The following is a 17,666-nucleotide window of genomic DNA, read 5'->3' as shown; positions in this document are numbered from 1 at the left end:
CCTATAGTGACTTTTGTTCTCCAATAACCATTGATAGTGATGACAGTCCCACCTTGGAACCACTTCTAACTGTCCTGTTCAGCTTTTCCTGAGGCCAGATTTCCCCCTAAATACATTTTTTAGCTTCATAAATGCCCCTTCCAGAAATGTGAAATGCATTCTCAGGAATTAAGCAAGAGGCTTTTGATTGACATCATTTAATTTGTGTTCAAATGTGTTCTTCCCATCAACAATTAACCAGTGCTTCAGCCAAGATACATAACTTTTATTCTCCACTAATCTTAGGGTTGAGGTCACAATCAGGTACGTAATTTGTGAAGCCCAGTGAAAAATGAAGACGCAGGGCCCTTGGTTAAAAAAAAATTATTAAGAATTTCAAGATGGCAACAGTAGAGCATGAAACCAAGTATGAATCCCTTCTAACGCAGATCCTTGTGTAACTAACTGCACAAGTTATACGTTCAAGAAACTGGTCCTGGTTGAGGTCTCTGTCTACCTAGGGCACTTCTCACTCAGAGAGGTGGAATAATCTTAACTTTCTGTCTTCCATCGTCTGAAAACTTGCCCCAAAGTTCCTTTTGCCATGTCTTGCAGCAAACCTAGTGGTTGTCATCTGTTAAGGATTCCTGGTGGCTTGCTTTAGTTTCCTACAGTTCTTGAGCTACATGTGTTGAATGGAACTCCACCATTACCATGTAACACATCTGAATACTCTTATTTTCCTCCAGTTAAATTCTGCGCTCCTTGGAAATAATGGTCATGCACCCTGCCTTAGTGATTTCTAAATAGAGGTAGTATGTAAAAATACATATTTACTTGAATTGCATCTTAAGAGGCCAGCCCATGGGAGGCATGAAGAAACCTATGTTACTAATTAATATTCAATCATTGACAGTTACAAATTCAGGTACTAGTGTCATGGAACCAGCATGTTACATGGACCTGAAGAGTTGATGAGAGGTTTAGGGTCTAGGAGGACAAAAGTGAGTGTATTAGTCAAGGCCTGACGTTATATGTACCCAGACAGGATAAAATGGGACAATATTTTATTAGTGGAAATATCTATGTGAAAGAAAACAAGGATGAAGCCAGGGAAGGTGCAAGAGACGTTAGATCAAGATGCAATTCTGACCCTGCAAGGAAGAGAGAGTGAGAGAAGGCTAGGTAGAAGCATCCCAGTGTGCGGTCTAGTGGAAGGAAATTTTGGCAAAGCTGTTGGGAAGTCATTGAGGCAGAGCCAGGCAAAGGAGTCCCATGTCTCCCAAGGAAGGCTCTCTGCCTTAGTATTCCCACCACACCCAATCATTGGTGAGGAGCAGTCTGTGAGAAGCTTGGCTTTGGTGCAATGCAATCGTGGATTTCAAAATGCAGTAACAGGAGTCCTCAGTCAGTTAAGACCCAATAATAGAAGGCCTGTATATTCTCATGGTGGCCACTTGGGTATGAGGAGCAGTGGTGTTTAAAACTATTTTGTATAATTTAAATAAAGAAAAGCTGAGGACTACTTAAGCTTGATTCCTTCAGAAGACAGTCTTTCATGTGATATCTTTGCCATATGCTCTGATAACTCTCCATATTTCCCCTACCATAATACCTCAGGTTATTGCAATTGCTTTTTTATTGCCTGTCATCACTACTAGTTTGTTTTCTCTTTGAGAACAGGAATTATTTTCTCCTTCACTGCTACAGCCCCTGCACCTAGCTCAATGAGCGACACAACAGAAGCACTTAAAAAATTGCTATAACTCAAATTTGGGGGATATTCTACAAAATGCCTGGCCTCTGTTGGTCAAAACTGTAAGTGTTATAAAGTTCAAAGAAAGGCAAATAACTATTTCAACTTAAAAGAGACTAAGGAGATATGACAACTCAAAGCAATGCATGAGCCTGGACCAGACCAGAAAATAAAAATATAGCTATAAAGTTCATTAATGGGGTAATTGTCATACTCTGAATATAGAGTATGGATAAGATTATGGTACTAAAGCCACGCTAAATTTCCTGACTTTGAAACTGAGCTGAGGTTATTTAAGAGAATGTCTTTGCTATTAAGAAATAAAACCTAAAGTATTTAAGGGTAAAGGGGCATGATATCTGCAAATTATTCTCAAATGATTCAGAAAAAAATATATATATAAAACATTACATATACAGTTATGTATCTATACACACAGAGAATGATAGAATGATAAATGATTAAAAATAATGTGGCAAAATGTTAACAAATGGTGAATCTGGGTAAGGGTTACCTGGGAGTTCTTTATCTTGCAAATATTCTGCAAGCTTGAAATTATATAAAAATAAAATGCATCTTATAAAGTATTTATTCAGTGAATAAAGAACAAAAAGGATAACTGCCGTTAGAAGATGTTTATGAAGTTGGTTATGAAGATTCTTAAGAAGTTACCAATGGAGGTGCTGGTAGAACATTCAAAAAAGAAGTAGGGAAGTTTGGCCAAGTAGGAAAATGTCAATATCCAAGCCAGTATAAAATGGAAATGAGAAGTGAGGAAGTAAGTGGAAGACAATGAGGATGGTTTTCGATTTGGCCACTCTATTTAGAGAGGCAGCCGAATGCAACAGTAGAAGCCAGAAGAAGATGCTCAGTGAGATGGTTGAAAGCTAGATAGATTACAGCTTCCTCACCAGTAAAAAACCCTTTCGGTAACTAGAAAGGCTACGATTTAGTACCTCCCTGACTTCTATGCTTATTTTCTTCAATACATAAAATGGTTCCGTAAACTCTTTTACCTTCTGAATTCTTTATATTAATTTTTTGAAGTTGCAAATAAAATAGCATCAGTTCTACATTGTTGCATTTCAGCTTAATTCGTATTTATTTACTGAAAATGGGAACATTTGAAAAATCATCATGGGCATTTATGCTAGGTAGATTGTTGATTTTTATAGAAAAATATAAAAATATGACAAGTTTGATTTTTAAAGTCTTTTCTCAGACATATAAATACTAAGTATTCAACTCAACATATAGAGTTTTTATTTGAGTATTATTTAGGTGGAATTCTATTTTAATGAATACAATAACAAATTGTAATTTTGTCTAAAAGCCTAAAATGCCCTAGTTATAATATGTATGATTTCACTGTTTAACTTCCTATTTCATAGGGTTGCTATTTATAACCACTTCACTCAACTCTGGGGGGACTTAGTAAGATTAAAGACTTCTGATTCACTTTGTATTTGAAGAATTTTTTTTCCTCCATCTTTGCTCAGCTAGTGGAATCCATGATGAATTCTCATCTCCAAGGGGTAAGCTGTTTTTAGTAAAGCCCAGTAGCTGACTTATGACTCCTTAGAAATAGCATTGATTCCTTCCTTCTCCTGTGTTTTGTGTCTTCTAGAATGATAGATAATCCATGTAGACATGATCAATTATCATGCTTAGGTACTGGTAAGCATGTAATGATTTTAGTTTTGTTCACTTAAGTTATTTGTGTAACAAGTATCTGGGATCGTATCAGAGAAATAAATAAGCACAATTAGCATTCTACTTGTTTGTTATGACTAAAGCTAGGTTGAAGAAACAGAAAAGGACCAGAGGTCAAATGAGGATGAAGATAATACTAGGAACAGCATGTTTGGGAGAGTAACATCTGGTAGGGGCAGCAGATTGGGGGCAGAGAACAGAATTTTGTAGATGGATATTTTGGAGGCAAGTAGTTTGAGTAATGATTAGATTTAAGGTGTTTTCTCATCTGTGGGTGGCTGGAAGGAATACAGATGAAGGTCAGTTTATTTGAGAAGTTCTGGAATTATAAAACTAAGTTGAAGTCAAAGAAATTATAGTAGCAAATAAATAGGATACCCTTAAAAGGAAACCAAATGAAAAATAATCGTTACTCTCACTATATGCTTGTGTTCTTATTAGCAAGAAATTATTTTAACCACTGTTTTTATAATATCTTAATGAAAAAATACTGAAGTGTATGCCATATTAAATCCCTCTCTTTATTTCTAGAAAGGGAATCAAGGGAGAAAATTCCCGTTCTGCTCTACTAAAAGACCACTAAGTAAAGAGCCTATTAGTGTATGATAAATCCCATAGCAATATACATTATCATTTTACAGCTCCTTTGTTGAAATGAATGTTTGTATGTGTTGACCAAAAAGTGGGATAAAAAGTGGAAATTTTGTTTTGAAATATTTTAGAAATGCATAGTTGTATTGCACTTGTGAACCTCCTTAGATTTTTAAGGAGGCTGCTTCAAAGGATGTCACTAATAATCTTCTCAGGTGCTTACAAAGCATGTGTCTGTCAGCAGAATTAGAGAATCACCCAACTAGAGAACAGGTTTCACAATACCCTGAGACCTATTTTGTTCATTAGAGAGGAAAATGGCTTGTTTTGAGTCTACATGCTTGCTAATTTCAGCAATAAAAGCTGTTCATTGTGGTCAGGTTTAATTTAGGGCCTGGTAAGGTACAGATTAAAGTTGATCAACTTACTTTTGCAACATACTTCTTAAATGAACTTTGAAATCTTAAAAGAAGGAAAAAAGTGTAGCAAACAGTGAATAATGTATCTAGAAGTGAGAAGCAAAAAAATCTGGTTATTTGAGGGTGAATTAAAAGAAGAACAACCCAATAAAGATAATCTTTGTTATATAAAAATTTCCAAGTATCAAAAAGTACAATTTTTCATTTAAGTTACATACTATACCGAATATATTTGTCCACTGCCGCATGCATAGTGCCTGAAATAGTGCCTAGTGCTTAAAAATATTTATTAAAATGAATGGATGAGTAAATGAATTTACGTATTTTGCCAGCTCTGTGTATTTAAAGTTCTTTGTTAACTTTGAGGTGAAAATTTGACTTCATCTGAGGTTTCTGAGTAAGTCCGTTTTAAAAATTCTATGGAACATATTCAACCATTTCAGGGTAGGCAATTCCAAAGCAACCTTTCAGCTTCCCATGTCATAGATGACCAGAGTTTCACATTCTAACACTGGAAAACATCTTATTTCATAAAATCTATCTGCTACTATATGGTTCCTACGTTAAATTTGTTCAGTACTCTCCAACTGACTTATGCCACTCACTTCAATAGCTGTCTTTGGCAATTTGTTCCGTATTTCAAACACTCTTTTGTATAAAGAAACCATAAAAGTTCGAAACCTGAAAATTGGATTTTTCTTCTGAGCAATCACAGCTTACAAATGTGGAAAATTTGTTAAAAGTTAGCCCCTCCAATTTTTCAACACAGAGAGGAGAAAGTGCCTAAAGTAGGTGTACAATGTTTGGATAAGTTTTTTGCATTATTTTACTATTACCAAAAGCAACTGAGTTTAAATCACGAAGCCTGTCTCCCTACCTCTTCACGGAAGAAACACTACAGAATGATCAAAATTTGGCCTTTCCAAAACCAAAAATCATTAGAAAATCAGCAGGAGTCAAAGGACAGAGTAAATAACTAAGTTTCATATAAGTTTCAGATACATTACTGTCTACCGCTTTCATCTCTTCATCTTCATTGGCCTCATGTGGTAGAACATCGTATTTAAAATTATACAAACTTGCTGGCTTGTTTGCTAGTGTGGTTATTATAAGAAAAAAATGAGAAAATGTAGATAAAACATCTGTCACATATTGCTTATAAACTAACAGTAAATATTACTTTTATTTTCCCCAATTAAAATAAAATTTACTGTGTTTTAGAACCAGAGCTAGTCAGATGCCTTTTTTTCTTAAATTTCTTCATAAATATCTCTGAGATTTTGGTCCTTAAATCTAGAGAGACTAAGATGACAGATCAAATAGACACTGAAGAAAGGGAAGAATATCTTAATGATTTACATTACTACCTATAAATTAAAAATTGTTGACTTTATTATATTTGTATTTGTATTTAAAATAGTGCTATATTAAAGGGGAATAGGAATACTAACCTCTAATCTGATGCTCTCCAAACTTGCCTAAATCATAAAAGTTAATTAGATAATTTATTTAAAATGCAAGATTTGCAGCCCTTTCCGCTACATATTCATTAGTTCTGGAGTGAGGCAGAAAGGTTTGGTGATTCTTACGGACAGGCAGCTTAGGAGAAAAGCTGATTTAGCTCATCTACTTCACCTTTTCATTTGACAGGTGAGAAATCTCAGGGGTACAATGAAGTTAAATAAGTAATATCTCTTAAATCGGTTCTGTGCGTTTTCTGTTTTTAAAATAAATATACCTTAATTTTGACATCCCACAGAATGATATTATAAGTATAAATAGCTATCTATCTTTTAAATACATTGTCGTAATTCAGAATAACATTTCTTACTCAAGGCACTCAGTGGCTTAAGTAATCCGAGGTACTCTGGAATGTCTCCATTTGAGCCTTTAAATAAAGAAGAAAATCTATAGTCAAGATTTTCATTTGAAATATTTTTGATATCTAAGAATGAAACATATTTCCTGTTAAATTGTTTTCTATAAACCCTTACACAGTAACATCTTTTTTATTTCTAAAAGTGTTTTGGCTGGTCTCACAATTGTGCTTTACTTTGTATTATGTAAAAGGAATACACAATGCTGAAGAACCCCGATACTAAGGGATGGATATTTGTTCTTACAGGCAACAATGCAGGATTTGGAACAGAGGCGTCCCCAGTTGGAAGAACTCATTACTGCTGCCCAAAATTTGAAAAACAAGACCAGCAATCAAGAGGCTAGAACAATCATTACGGATCGAAGTAAGTTTTTTTAACAAGCATGGGACACTCAAAGCAAGATGCATGACAAGTTTCAATAACAACCTAAGTTCATATATCCCCCTCACATTTATAAAAATAATGTGAAATAATTGTAAATGATAACAGTTGTGTTGAGATTTTCAGTCCATAATGTTACCTTTTAATAACTGGATGTAATTCCATTGAATAGGAGAAATACATTTTTAAATCAATTCAGGGCTTATATAGTTGCAAAGCATGCATTGATGGGTGTGGTGACCACAGTGTGGCAGAACATTTGTTCTTTAGTTGTCATCTGGGCTGGCATCCATGGAGATGCCAGTCTCTCCCTCATATCCTTGGTTGTTGGTCCAAGCAGGCGGTGCCTTCTTCCTGGGCCATCTTTCATTCCCATCTGCAGTGACTTTCAGATCTGGATATCTCCCTGCTACTTTGATGCCCCCATTTTGTAATATCAAAGATCATCCGACTGTACCTTATGCCATACCAGGGTGGGCAGGAACTTTGGTAAGACCCATCTGACTAGATGCTGTGCATATTCTTTTCTTATGTCATACACTCCTATGCATTTAACGGGGAGAGTGATTCGCAGTGATTGTGTGTTGTGTCAGTGGGTTTCCATGGGGTCAGGAAGAGTGACAGACGAAGGAGTAGGGGAAACTCACCACCCGGTTTCCCTCAGAGGTTCTCCTCAGAAATGAGGTCCAGGTCAGCTCTGCTTTCAGGTTCTCTCAGATCTCTCTCGGTTTCTTGACTTCTCTCTACCTTCCTTCCCCTCAGGGACACACGTTGGTATTGAATTTTCTTGCTTCCTCTGCAATATCCGCTCATTTTCCTTCCCACAACCCGAAGAATCCTTTGTAGTGCAGGAAGAAGGGAAACCTTTCAGCCATCTTTTTTTTTCTCTTTGAAATCTTCTGTCTTTCACCAGGCCTAGACTTTTGAAACTCGGAAACCATGAGAGTCTATATCTTCATAATTTATATTCTGCTATGTTAACCCTTCCCTAAGGAAATGACTAGTTGTCAATATGTTGGGGAAAGTGAAAGAGTAACCAGAGTAAAAGGTTAATATTTTAAAATATTATTAGTCATAGTTCCATATATTGGGTAAATACTTATTGATAATAGCTAGTATTTATGCAGTACCTCACAAGCATTAGATGGTGTACGCACGTGTGTGTGTTTCTGTGTGTGTGTACAAAATCTTTACAGAATCTTGTGAGCTATATTTTGTAATCCCCATTTTATAGATGAGAAAACAGGTTCCAAGAACAGTTACTCAAATTGCCGAAGTTTACAAACAAGCAAAGAACAGAGCTTGGACTTTGTAAATGTCTCTTTTCTGACTTGAAAATCTGTGCTCTTTCTAGTATGTTTACCATTTCCCGTCTTGTTTTGTTGCTTTTGTTAATGACCTTAATCATTGGACTAAGACTAAATTCTTCTTTTGTCTGAAATTATGTATGTTTTGATTCACTTCCTAAAGACATGTCTTCTTTCAGTTGTAGTGATTGCTAATTAAAACAGGCTGTTCTTGGTTTTGAAAGTTTAACTCTTTATTGTTGCTTAAACAATGAATGTGGATGTATGCTAATGTATTGTTTCAGTAACGCTAGCCGCTGTAACAGGTAATCTCCCAAATCTTGGAGGCTTACTACAGTAGAAATTTACTTCTTATTTTAGTGCAGTCCAAAATAAGCAGCCCTCTGTGAAGTCATTCAGGAACCCAAGCTCCTTCCATCTTTTGTGTCCAGAGTATAAGACTCATATGCATTTAATGGGCAGATGAAGAATGAGTATTACTCATGAAAATTTGTCATGAGCCAGGCCTGGAAATGGTGTGTGTTAATTTTGTTCATATTCTGTTGGATGGACCTTGTCACGTGGTCACGCCTAACTGCGAGGGAAGTAGGGAAATAGTGTACACTGTTGAGCCTAGGAAGAGGAACAGATTTGGTAAGAAACTAGTCAACCTCTGCATAGCTAATTTGAACAAGGAAGAATGCACTTATATTCTATGAGTTTGTCTAAATTATAAGATGTCACATCTATAACTTGCAAGGCAAGAGCAAAATGGCCTTGTAATGACCAACATAGATAGCTGTACAATTGATTTAGCAGAGCATTCCTCCACCATACTGGAACCTTGAGGGTTCTCCAACAAGTTGCAACACACTGACCCAAAAGAGTGAATCTTAGTGAGTGATTTACTCAATATGAGACTGAATTCCCATTACACAGGTGAGTGATCAGTTTCTTGCCTGAGAAATATGGAAATTTGGCCATGATGTTTATGCAAATCTGAACATACTATACGGAGAGTCAGTCGTTTGTTATTTTACTAATGAAAAATAACTTCAATTTTTTCCCTAAGAGGAAAACAATATGAATGTATTATACAGTATTTGTTCAACATTGTCTGAACATTTTCCATTATCCCCTGCATTTTTTTTTCATATTGCATTGACTTTTTCATGATAGAGATTAAAATTGAATGACCAGAGGGCGAGTTTGTATCTCTCTGCCAATATTCAATGATTTGAATAGTTCTTCTTTTCTAAGCTTTTGGAATGAATACCTTTATGAATATTTGCAGCATAGTGGAAAGACTGTAATCCAAATGGTCCAAGAAAGCATTTTCTTAAAAGCAAGCGTCTGTCGAGATGTGTCATAGTGCTTATTAAGAGCCTAAGCTGGAATCTTAGTTCCAAATATGCCTGGAGCCTATAAATGGTACCAGGATAATTCTGACAAGATATGTTTATCTAAACAATGTCATTTGCAGCCCTGCTACACTTCAGTTTATCTCTCCATTTGAAATCTATAAAATGGGATGGAAATTCAGTACTCATAAACTTTTGATCGTGTTCAAAATAGAATTTTTCTTAGCAAAGATTTGGTTTTCAGGGAAAGGACAGAAATAAAATACTTGCTCATAAAATTGTATTTTCTCATTTGATGATTTTGGTCTTCCTTTTTATTGCCATGAAACTTCTAGAAATACTCAAAAAGAAATCAGCTAAATAAAGAAAAATAGTTAATATATGTATGTAATACTATATTGAAACATTTTTCTTTCTCTGGTAAATCCCATTTCGTAACTTTGAACAGTTGGGAAATCTATACATAGTTATTGCAGTCTATCAAGAGAAAAGTTCAGTACAAAGCTATTTATGTCTACTAGAAATATCCATGTTAAACTTCAAGTAATTGGGTGTGCAAGCCACCACCATGTTTTACTATATGAAACTATTACCGTGGTAGCTGTTGTATTCAGGTAATTATATTGATGGAAATCATGCAGTAATAATCTAGGTAAGAGAATCAATTTTATCTAAATCACATCAAATGAAAAATTCTCCCTCTTTCTAATATTTGAATTGCTAATTTTTCTTTAACTCTTATGATTTCTGAATTTGTCAATCATTCCTGGTCATTTTCTTCTGCAAAAGGGCTGGGTCAGGGGACCAAAAGCAGATAAGATTAGAAGAATTTAAATTTTCTTCCTTGGAGGCGTCTGAATTATATGAAACTCTTGTTCATGTCTGTTAATAGTGCAAGGCATAATACCATAATACCTTGCATAGCAGTGAAGAGGATTTGGAAAGATAGAACTGCTTCCTTTTATCATTCTGTTTATTTCACAAATAATATTGGTGAATGTCGTTCCTGTAACATTTGGATTTAAGAGCCTTGTTTCTGTAGCTTCTCCCTCTGTAACCCCCACCACTACCATTTCGGGGCTATACAGCAATAGCATGCATTACTTTAAAAGGCAGGCTGCCTAGACTGGCCACTTGTTAGCTTTGGGACCTTGAACAAATGACTAATCTCAGTAAACTATCTGCTCTTAGTTTCCTTCTCTGTAAAATAGGCTCACTTATAACTATCTCATGGGTTGGGAGGATTAGATGAAATAATTAATGTAGAGCACTTAGATCAGGGCCATGGTAAAAGCTCAATGAATGTTAGCGTTTGTTATTTTAACTATAATCTATTGGGGTGCTTTGAAGGCTTAGTGCAAAATATTTAATGAGCTTTTTGGTAGCTGTTTAGTTATTTCATCCCCCACCACCACCCCAAAAAGGGAGATTTAAAAGGCAGACAGGAGAAGGTTGCTTTGGAAAAGATGGCATAAGTTATATAAATAGAATTAAACAAATATTCAGGAAAGCCTTTTGTGGGAAATGCTGCAAAATTTTTATTATTCTCTATAAATTTAATAGGTAGATATTACTACTCCCATTTTAGAGACAGAAAACAGACTCGGAGAGCTTACGTAACTTGTCTAGGGTCTTAGGAAGGTGACAAGTGAGGAAGTAGAATTCAAGCCTATGTCTATATGATTTTAAAGCCCGAGGCACATCAAATGGAAAAGGCTGATTAGTCAAAAAACATAGGAAGATATATTTATCTGACAACTTAAAATATTAGGACTAACCTCAGGTTATTATAGTCTGGATATACTTTTTTGCTGCTCCTATTTATACTTTTGACTTCTATGTGTTTGAGTGTCTAATCAAAGGACTGTCTTTTACATGTGTTGGAGATGTACAGACTAGTGGACCCCAATGATCTATTAGCTGTGTAACCTTAGCCAACTTAATTCTCTTTCCTAAACTGTGGTTCTCTCATCTGTCATGTGGGGCTAATAATAGTACTTATGCTGGTAGGGTGATTAAGAAAGTAAAATTACTGGTGTTTCTAAAGTAAATATGTAGCACATATTAGATGCTCATTAAATGGTACATATTGTTATGATGAGATGGATTTGGTACAGAGAGAACTGGAGATGGGAGAATATGAAGGGTGTATAATGTGGCCTTTTATTAGCTAAACCGAGGGGAGGACTTCTGAAACAGAATTCCAAGTTTTAAGAAGGAGTTGTTTATTTTGGCATTATTTTTTCAGCTAAGGATTCTTCAACCCAGTCCAGAATTCTTAGAGAAATTTAGTGATAGCTTATAAATTTTAAGAAAAGGAATTCACATTATATTGCATGAAGAACTGGTATACAGGGCCATAGAAGGGGAGAATGTTCTTCTGTATGAGAATAAAAAAAAAATCTCTCACACGATTTTTGAATTAACTGACAGTTTTATAGCAGCTTTGTCAACCCATCATTCATTGCTGCAACCAAATCTATGAAATCCTTCATGGCGAAATAAAAAGGCTCTGTTGTCCTCCACATTTTTATGAAATCTCTGTTGCTAATGAAATGCCAGCCAATATCTTCCTCTCAGGTATTGTCTATTAGATGGTTGCTCATTTTAGAAGAAGTGGAGTCAGCCATATGAATTTCCTTCTTTTGACATCTAGCACCTGCTGTCAACCTGTTATAGCTACAAGCAGCTCTCAAAATTTACATGCACTAGGATGCCGCTGGCAACCAAAGAGTTCAGTTCAGTTCAGCAAACATTTGAATGCCTACTCTGTGCTATCTAATATCAGAGACGGTAGAGGGGATACAGGAAAAAAGTAAGATTCAGCCTTTGTCTTTAAAGAGCTCACAGTCAAATGTGGGTATTTGAACAAGTATATTTAGGCAAGGCAGTTTAGCATAGGTGCTTCAGTAGAGCAGTATTACAAAATGTTGAGAGAAAACTAGAGGAGGAGTTTTAAATGAGGGCTTAGTGGAATGCTTCCAGGAGGAGGCTGAATTTGACCTGGTCATGAATAAGACTTTGAAAAGCAGAAGGAAGCTGGAGAGGGAAGGGTATTTCAGGAATTGATGACAGGTGAATACATAATTAGACCTGTTACCAGTGAGGTGGAAGATGAATATCAGCATGGGAGTGTGTGTGTGTAAGGGAGTAAATGAAGTCAGTAAGACCAGTTAGAAGGCAAGAGAGCCCAAGCTGGAGCAGTGACCATGGAGTAAAAAGAAAGAAGTGAAATTGAGACATAAGGTGGAGCTAGAATTAACAGGATTTTGACATTGATTGCATATATAAAACTGTCAATCTAGGAGTTGGAGATTGAATTCTTTGGAAGACTAATGTCGTAACCAGAGACAAACTCAGGACAAGGAGTTGATTATGGGAGACAAAGTAATGTGCCTAACGTGAAGCTAGATGACCATACTGAGATTTTAAAGAAATGGTTGAAAACATAGAGATTGCAGGAGTGATGTTACTTTTGGACATGAATTCGAAAGTTACCTGGAATGGCTGAGCTTGCACAGAGAGAGGGTACCTGGTGCAAAGAAAAGTGAACCTAGGAACAAGCCTAGAAGTTGGTTTACATTTAAGGAATTTGAGAAGAGGTAGCACCACCCACCCCACACACAGCCCCCAACCCTGCCAACTTACAATATAAGTGCATTTAGACACACACTGAATAATAATTTTTCTTTGAGACAGTCCCACTCCATTGCCCAGGCTGGAGTGCAGTGGTGCCATCTTTGCTCACTGCAACTCCGCCTCCCAGATTCAAGCTATTCTCTTGCCTCAGCCTACAGAGTAGCTGGGATTACAGGCTCCCACCACCATGCCCAGCTAATTTTTTTGTATTTTTAGTAGAGACGGGGTTTCGTCATGTTGGCCAGGCTGGTCTCAAACTCTTGACTTCAGGTGATCCATTTGCCTCGGCCTCCCAAAGTGCTGGGATTACAGATCTGAGCCATCACGCCTGGCCTAAATAATGAATTTATAGGTGCTACACTGTATGGTTTCCTTTTTCTGCTGCTGTACAACCATTCAAGTAATGTAAGTTTCATCCTGGTTCTTAATGATACTATGAATAAAGTATAGAAACTCTTTAGCTGAGGATTAAAGATTGTTGTGTTTGGGTAGACCAGGTTTCTGATGCAGCCCTCAGTATACCGGGGAAAGTAGCCACAACTTTTTGCCTTGTAGGTCTAATGAACACTTTAGCTTTTTATTTTGTATATGTGTAAGTTACTCTACAAATTCTTATGGAAGAATAAAGAGATAGTGAAAGACAATCTTAGGAGAAATTTTAATAAGAATTGAAATACAGGCCGAGCACGGTGGCTCACTCCTGTAATCCCAGCACTTTGGGAGGCTGAAGTGATGGATCACTTGAGGTCAGGAGTTTGAAACCAGCCTGGCTAACATGGTGAAGCCCCGTCTCTACTAAAAACACAAAAAAATTAGCTAGGCATGGTGGCGGGCACCTGTAATCCCAGCTACTCGGGAGGCTGAGGCAGGAGAATTGCTTGAACCCGGGAGGCGGAGGTTGCACTGAGCCGAGATCACACCATTGCACTCTAGCCTGGGCAACAAGAGTGAAACTCCATCTTAAATAAATAAATAAATAAATAATAAAAAAGAAATACAACAAACTTTTTGTATCAAATAAATTTTGGTGCACAAACATTATAAATGACATAGTATCTGTCCCACATCCTTTAGCAAAACAGGATTGTTAAAATTCTTACAGCTAAATATTATGTGGTGAAGTTCTTCCTGTTGAATGATTAAGTGGATTAAAATATCATATTTCCTTTCTGTCATTAGAAATATATTGTGTATTAATCAGTCCTTGTGCCTGAGAACATTTATCTAGGTTTTCATCATCTGAAAACTCACAGTCCAATATTTCACCTGTATTATCAATTCACCATTATCATTAGAGTTTAGAATGCTGTTGTCTCTTTGCATCTATCTTCTGTTGTATCTAATAATTAGGATATATATATATGTATATGGAGAGAGAGAGAGAGATTGGTAATAATACTAATATATATAATAATATATAGATACATACATACGGAGAGAGAGAGAGATTGATTTTAAGCCATTAACTCATGATCGTGGGAGCTGAAAAGTCAAAAATCTGTAGGATAGCCTGGCAGGATGGAGACCAAGGGAAGAGTTGATGTTGCAATCTTGAGTCCAAAGGTAATCTGATAGCAGAATTCCTTCCTTTTCTGGGGACTTCAATCTTTTCTCTTAAGGACTTCAAAATTGATTGGAGAAGGCCCACCCACATTATGGAGGGTAATGTGCTTTACTCAAAGTCTGCTGATTGAAGTGTTAATCACATCTAAAAAATACCTTCACAGCAACGTCTAGATTGGTGTTTGACCAAACAACTGGGAACCATAGCCTAGCCAAGTTAACACATAAAATTAACCATCATGAACCATCATCATGAGGTTCATAATGTCATGTGTTTCTTCACATATAAATCTCATGGTTCTTTTATTTTTTCGGTAGTACCTAGTTAATAAGGTACCTGGAAATATACGTTAAATAATAGAAGTGGTCTTTAATATCTTAATGAATTTCAGAGCTCTATCAGAGTAATTATAACTTGTATATAAAAACATATAAAAAACAAGTATGTTTTTTCTTCGTATACGTTGTGTTAAATTAATACTAATTACCTATCATGAAATGAATGTTTTCTGTTTTTCATAAATGTATTTCGTTTGTAAATTAAAAGGATTAATATCAAAATATATTTGAATAGGATTTAAAATCCAAATTACCTGTTACGATTATATTTAATTATAAATCTTTCAAGTGAGTTTATAATAGGAAAAATATTTTTTATTAAAGTAATGTACCATAATTATGAACATAAATAGTGTTTTCTACTAATTGTTTATGTCTTCATTATGTTTCTTTTTAAGGGGAAAGATCTGGGTTAACAAATGTTTTCTTCATCCACTTTGAAAATTAAACATAGTAACTATTAAATAAATAAACCAATTAAAGAAAATAGTTTTTCTTCCTTTTTCGTGATAAAGATGATTATGAGTAAATATATTAAAGAATTTTATACTCAGACAAAGTGAGCTAATAAGACAAATACAAACAGAGATGTGCCCAGAAAGAGATATTCTACATGTTTATAGGCTAGCGTTTTTATCTTATGACCTACTGGGTCATTGTAACTAAAGTCTTGAATTTCTGTTATATTTTGGTACCTGTGGGCATAAATAGGAATATTACTCCCTGGTGGCATCATGCATTTTAGATAAAACTAAGCCAAGGGTTAAACACGTGCCATGGACTGTTCCTAAAAAAAATGCTCTCAGCTCTCAAGTTGTAGAAAATTGTAGGGATTATTATTTTGTACCTACTACTTCTTTCTTTACCAAAATTTACTTATACATGATTTGAAAATTGCTTGCCATCTGTCTTTATTCTGTTGTACTTGTCTTAAGTAAAACATTTATAAAGTGAGTAGGAAGGATTAATAGATTGTGACCTTTCTACATGAAAAGGGGAAAGCTGAGCTTGTTCTACTTTTGTCAGGAAAGAGTTTGAATAGTTACCTGTTACTGTAAAATAATCACCCCAAACTTAGTGTCCTAAAGTAGCAATAATCATTTATTATCACTCATAGGTTCTGTAGGTCAGGATTCATGCATTACTTGGTTGAGGAGTTCTATCTCACAATCACTCATGATGTTGCACTCAGATGTCAATTAGGCTGCAGTCATATGATGGCTTGACTGGGGCTGAAGGATTCACTTTCACAGTGAGTTACTTGTATAGCTTGTGAGTTGGTGCTGTCTAGTTGGTTTCTCTCTAAATGAGTTCCTCCATGGGACTACTTGAGTGTTCTTATGATGTGGTGGCTGGCTTACCCCAGGACAAGCAACCTATGAGTTTTGCCCTGAGTTTTCTGAAACGTGATCCCATGTTGCTTTGAATATCCCCATTAGACACTCCCACAAATGTCAATCATACTCTTTGCCCTAAAAGTTGCAGACTACTTGTACATGTCCTTTATCCTACATGTGTACAGGAAACACGTGCAGAATAACATAGAATAACATGTGTTCTTGTTTCTTGAAAGAAACAAGAACCCACCAAAACTTTATAGCTTCGGGACATGATGATAATTATCTCAGGTCCACTCAGCCTGGCTCCACATGGAAAATATGGGTATTGTAAAGAAAGCTTTTGAGTTTTGGAGGCCTAACAAAAAGACCTAGGAAGCTAATAGTTGGTTATGAGATAATTATAACAATGGTGATGAAAACAATTGTGATTATTAGTTTTATGTTAGTGAGATAAATACATAAGAATGTCCTTCCTTAATTTCATTCCTTAATTTCCTTAATCCCCACTCTTGATTTCTGGATTAGAGGAAAGCTGTACTATCTACCTGATGACACAAAAAGACTGGACTGAAGGGTAACCATTAGGATTCCTGTTAGTTGAAGGTAATAAACTATATTACTTCAGTGGCTAAAACAAACAGGAGCTTTTTTCTCATATAAAACTAGAAGTCAGGAAACAAATGGTTGCTGATGTTGGTTTATCAGTTTGACAGGTTCTACCTTTATCCTGGAGATTCTTTGGCCTTTATTTCTTTAGTAGTATAGTAGTAACAGCACTGAATCTAAAATAAGAGCACTTGGTCCAAGCATTGGCCCTGCCCCCTTAGTGACAGTGGGACCCGTGGCAAATCATTTAATCTCTCCAGCAGTTTATTTTCTCATCCGTAAAACCGGGCTCCCAATAACTTCCATACCAGTTTGATGTTAGGATTCAATGAAATGACGCATGGAAAAGTCCTTTTCAAATGGCTACTCACTATACAAATATTAATGTCTTAGTAAGCTCTGGCTGCTATAAAATAATGCCATCGACTGGGTGGCTTAAACAGCAGGCAGTTGCTTTTCACAGTTCTGGAGGTTGAGAAGTACAAGATCATGGTGCTGACAGATGTGGTTCCTGGCGAGAACCTTCTTGCTGTATCCTCGTATGTTGGGGAGAGAGGTGGTGCAGAGAGGTACTCTAGTCTCTCTTCTTGCTCTTCTTAAACGGACACTAATCCAATTATGGAGGCCTCATCCTATGACCTCATCTAACCCTTATTATTTCTCAAAGGCCCCACCTCCAAATATCCATTGGGGGTTAGCACTTCAACATACAAATTTTAGCGGGGGGGGCGGGGGATGCCAACATTCAGTTCATAACAATCAACTATCCTCGTTATTGAGAGTTCCACTAGGCCTTCTCAAGGGTTGACAATG

At 36.1% G+C, this 17,666-nt stretch overlaps 1 protein-coding gene across 2 annotated transcripts in view; it reads left to right on the top strand.

Annotated features, from left to right (window-relative positions):
- The window catches only part of DMD (dystrophin), a 1,770,560-nt gene that overhangs the window by 1,139,690 nt on the left and 613,204 nt on the right, over window positions 1-17,666 (top strand). For both annotated transcript variants that reach the window (XM_030807549.1, XM_030807550.1), the window contains one exon: window positions 6,584-6,701. In XM_030807549.1, the coding sequence (XP_030663409.1) occupies window positions 6,584-6,701 (118 nt within the window). The remainder of the gene's footprint in view (window positions 1-6,583; window positions 6,702-17,666) is intronic.

Source organism: Nomascus leucogenys, chromosome X (genome assembly GCF_006542625.1).
Source record: "Nomascus leucogenys isolate Asia chromosome X, Asia_NLE_v1, whole genome shotgun sequence".
Classification (NCBI taxonomy): domain Eukaryota; kingdom Metazoa; phylum Chordata; class Mammalia; order Primates; family Hylobatidae; genus Nomascus; species Nomascus leucogenys.
Note: the sequence above shows the minus strand (reverse complement) of the source record. Positions and strands in the feature narration are given on the sequence as shown.